Below are 4,687 nucleotides of genomic sequence, written 5' to 3'. Positions count from 1 at the left end.
GGGTGCTCAGGGTCAGGTGACCCTCATGTGGGATGCTCAGTGTTGAGTGACCCTCATGTGGGGTGCTCAGTGTCAGGGGCTCCTCATGTGGGGTGCTCAGGGTCAGGTGACCCTCATATGGGGTGCTCAGGTTCAGGTGACCCTCATGTGGGGTGATCATAGTCAGGTGACCCTCATGTGTGATGCTCAGTGTCAGGTGACTCTCATGTTGGGTGATCATAGTCAGGTGCCCTTCATGTGGATTGCTCAGTGTCAGGTGACTCTCATGTGGGGTGCTCGGTGTCAGGTGACTCTCATGTGGGGTGTTCAGTGTCAGGTGACGCTTATGTGGGGTTCTTGATGTCAGGTGACCCTCATGTAGGGTGCTCGGTGTCAGGTGATTCTCATTTGGGGTGATCAGTGTCAGGGGCTCCTCATGTGGGGTGCTTACGGTCAGGTGCTACTCATGTGGGGTGCTCAGTGTCACGTGATCCTCTTGTGGGGTGCTCATGGTCAGGTGACCCTCATGTGGGATGCTCAGGGTCAGGTGACCCTCCTGTGGTATGTTCAGTGTAAGGGGCTCCTCATGTGGGGTGCTCAGGGTCAGGTGACCCTCATATGGGGTGCTAAGTGTCAGGTGACCCTCATGTGGGGTGTTCAGTGTCACCAGTGTCAGGTGACTCTCATGTGGGGTGCTCAGTGTCAGGTGACTCTCATGTGGGGTGCTCAGTGTCAGGTGACTCTTATGTGGGGTGCTTAGCGTCAGGTGACTCTTATGTGGGGTGCTCGGGGTCAGGGGCTCCTCATTTGGTATAGGACTCCCCCTCCCCCATTGGGCTCCTCTATGTGTATACATCTTTATTCTCTAATCCATACATTTCCATGCATTTCAGTCCAATCACATTGCTTCTGGCAGAGAAAGGGTGCGTCCTGCTGGTGGGCGTATCCTAAGGAAGGGTTTGATGGAGACTATTGGCAGAGAAGGCAATGGCCCATCCTCATACGATGCGGCAGACCAATCAGAGGTGGTGAGGTGAGAAGCACGCGGCCGCGTAGGTTGATGGGAAAAATAGTTCGCTGTGGGGGAAGAGGAAAGGTCTGAGAGCCGAGGGGACTACAATCCCAGCATGCACTGCAATGAGGGGGCGGGGAAGAGAGAAGCCGGCTGTATATAAAGAGAGGCCGGGAGATGGAAACGAAGTGACAGGAGAGAAATCTGCATACAGGTATTGGGGTGATGGCATGACAGGAGACTCGCTGTCCCGGGGACTCATATATTAGATGTGGGGGGGAGGGATTTGTCCCTGCAGCTATTCAGTTGTGTCCTGGAAGGAGGGCAGCAGGCAGGTGCCTATGAGATGAAGTTGTTGCCCCTAGCAACCGGGGGGGGGGGGGATACATCGCTCAGTGCTGGGCAGCAGGGGGTTAATGTTGAGGCCCCGGGCGGGCAGCAGGGGGTTATTGTTGGGGCCCCGGGCGGGCAGGAGGGGGTTAATGTTGGGTCCTCGAGGGGGGCAGGAGGGGTTTATTGTTGGGGTCCCCGAGGGGGGCAGGAGGGGGGTAGGAGGGGGTTAAGGATGAGCCGGGTTTCAGCTCTTCTGATTGGGCAATGTGACAGCTGTACACAATATGGGCGGAGGGATAGGAGGGGCAGATCGTTGACGTATCGACACGTGACCTCGATAGCTCGTGCAGTGGGCGGGGCTCCGTGGTGGGCTTCGGATGTGGTTACCTCTCCTGAGAGGCCGCTGGGTGAGGCTCCGCCCCCTGCTGGTTGTAGCGATCCCGCCCACTACCGGGCAATGGAAAACGCAGGCGTACCAGTTAGCTGGACCGTCCGGGGTGTGCGGGGCCCGGGGGTATCACTTCCGGGAAGAGCGGCCGGGAGTTCCGGTACGTTCAGCTTGTCTTCTCTCTTTTTATGACGTCATCAAATCCTTCATCATGTCATAAGCCCCGCCCATCTAAAAATCAGCTGTTAGGCCCCGCCCATAATATGATGGGAGAGTGCCCTGCAGTAGGCGGGGCCTCTATTCCTAATGTCTGACCCATCACTATTACTTAAATCTGACACCAACATGGTCTGTAGCGCTGTACATAGAGGGGATGGTGATTGGGTGCTAGTGGGTGGGGCTAATATTGTTTTCCCGCCTTCAGATTGTTACGATGAGCGGCACACAGTCCTCGGGAGCGTCGGCAGAGCGCCAGGAATTCTCCAGCTTCTTCCAGACCGTCGTCCAGGACCTGACGGCAGAGGATTGGGGTCACCCGGAGATCGGGGATGCCATATCCCGCTTACGGCAGGTGAGTCCGCCTTCTCTGTTGTGCCCACCCCTTATCCGCTACCTTGTCATGTGACCGTTTCTCCTCCCCCAGGTTCTGGAGTATAACGCCCCCGGGGGCAAATGTAATCGGGGGATGACGGTTTTGGCTTCCTTCCGGGAACTGGTGGGACCAGAACTGCAGAAGGACGGCAACATCCAGCGGGCCCTGGCGGTGGGCTGGTGTGTGGAGCTGGTAAGTGCGCGGTCATGTGACGTGTGTGTGTGTGTCATGTGACGTGTGTCATGTGACCTGACCCCCTCTGTCCCCCTCTAGCTCCAGGCTTTCTTTCTGGTGGCCGACGACATCATGGACAATTCTGTGACCCGCCGTGGTCAACCATGCTGGTACAAACAGGTGAGGGGTGGGTAGGGGCAGATTATTGGGTTTATATATACCGCGTGCTGAGGAAGTATTGCCGCGCCCAGCCGTATTACCTCAACCTGCTGGAGCTTTTTCTAGAGGTAATTGCCCCATTCCCCCTCCTGTCTCTGCCCCATGAATTCTTCCATCTCTCCCATCCTCTCTCCTCCCCCGCTCATCCCTCTCTCCCCTCCCCCGCAGACCTCCTATCAGACGGAGTTGGGTCAGGCTTTGGACCTCATCACGGCTCAGCCAGGGAAGGTGGATTTGGACAGATACACAGAGACCAGGTGAGGGGGGTTGTGATGGGCGGAGCTTATCTCTGGGTCAGGTGACGTGCGATTGGTCTTGGCAGAGTTATAATTCCCGGTTTTCCCCTCAGGTATAAATCTATCGTAAAATACAAGACGGCATTTTATTCCTTCTACCTTCCCGTCGCTGCCGCCATGTACATGGTGAGTAACGGGGCCGCTCTGTGCTGCGCTACAGCCTAGGGTGTAACCATCTCATCCCAAATCTCTCCTCCCCCTCCAGGCCGGCATAGACGGTGAAGAAGAACACGGCAACGCCAAGACCATCCTACTAGAGATGGGGGAGTTCTTCCAGATCCAGGTGAGGAAGGGGCAATTAGGGGTTGTGGGGGAGGGGCAGTGAGGGTATCAAGGTATTGTGCAGGGGTGGAGCTATTGCCATATATGGGAAGTATTTGGTGAGTGGGAGTGGCAGTGATGGTACAGTCAGCCAATCAGAAGCCATTTCTGAATTAAATTCTACTTCTGAACTATTCGTAGCATATATTCAACCTGCAGTTTGCTATTGGCTGTCATGTTCATCCTTCGCCTTCCCTCATAGGATGACTACTTGGACTGTTACGGGGACCCCAGCGTGACGGGAAAGATTGGGACGGACATCCAGGACAATAAATGTGGCTGGCTGGTGGTGGAGGCCCTGAAGAGAGTCACCCCGGAGCAGAGGAAGGTCCTAGAGGTAAGTGTGACCCCCTGAGGGGTGGGACTGACCTCTGGGCACATCCTGATTGGCGGGATTAACCCCTTCCTTTCTGGGTTTCAGGAGAACTATGGGCAGGACGAGGCGGAGAAGGTGCAGCGGGTGAAGCGGCTGTACGAGGATTTGGATCTGTCGGCCGTCTATAAGCAGTACGAGGAGGAGAGTTTCCAGCGGCTGCAGACGCTCATTTCCCAGCATGCCAACGGGCTGTCCCGGGAGATTTTCCTCGGCCTCGCCCGCAAGATCTACAAGAGGCAGAAATGAGAGCCAAACCGCCGGCCAATCAGAACTTGTACACACTGTGGCTGATGTAACCCCGCCCCTTTCAGGGAGAAGGCCCCGCCTCTCCTCAGGGTACATAAGCCCCTCCCTCCACCTACCATCCATAAGTCCCAAACATCCGGTGCCATTCTTCCAGCACCGGGCGGTCATGGCTTCCCTCCTGTACACTGGAATAAGCGGGCCCCTGTGGGGTGGACTTCTTTCGGGTTGTTCCTGGACTCTATGACTGCAAACCATGTTGTCGGAGCTCTTCTCTGCCAATGGTGGGGGCAGCTCCATGGAGATTGTCAGACTCTGATTTATTATTGGGGGGGGGTCACGTGACAGGGCAACTACTGAACAGTCACACTGGCACCCCTCCTATTGGTGGATCTGTGGCAGCGATGCCCCCCCAACATGCCTTGTAATGTGAATACTTTGTGTTGGGGTTGGACTTGGGGGGTAAAAAGGAGGGGGAGGGTACTGGGCTGTGCCCTGCTCATTACTGAACGTAAGATATCTGTGCTGCCAATAAAAGTGAAGCAGAGTGGTGGATTGTGGGTAACGGTGTGTGTTTTTCTGGGGTGCAGCTTTTTCTTTGCAGGTACAAAACTCCTCGCAGGCCGTGACACAAAAGATTTGCGCTGAGGTACCTGGGGGATGGGGAGGGAGGGGGACATATCTGGAAATCTCCATTCCCTGCTACTGATCCTCTGACCTTACCTGCAACAGGTGTGCAGAGGTGGAGTTCTGC

The 4,687-nt window shown here is 55.9% G+C and overlaps 1 protein-coding gene across 1 annotated transcript; it reads left to right on the top strand.

Annotated features, from left to right (window-relative positions):
- Positions 1–2,693: 2,693 nt before the first annotated feature.
- FDPS (farnesyl diphosphate synthase) lies at positions 2,694–4,486 on the top strand (the record flags this gene model as incomplete). Its single annotated transcript, XM_072427786.1, is given in 6 exon segments — positions 2,694–2,765; positions 2,866–2,954; positions 3,047–3,119; positions 3,199–3,276; positions 3,517–3,651; positions 3,736–4,486. Coding segments are annotated over 6 exon segments (648 nt in total), but the record flags the coding sequence as incomplete, so codon positions are not given.
- Positions 4,487–4,687: the final 201 nt, after the last annotated feature.

Source organism: Pyxicephalus adspersus, chromosome 12, assembly GCF_032062135.1.
Source record: "Pyxicephalus adspersus chromosome 12, UCB_Pads_2.0, whole genome shotgun sequence".
Taxonomy (NCBI): Eukaryota; Metazoa; Chordata; class Amphibia; order Anura; family Pyxicephalidae; genus Pyxicephalus; species Pyxicephalus adspersus.
This window is presented reverse-complemented; position numbering and strand designations above follow the sequence as displayed.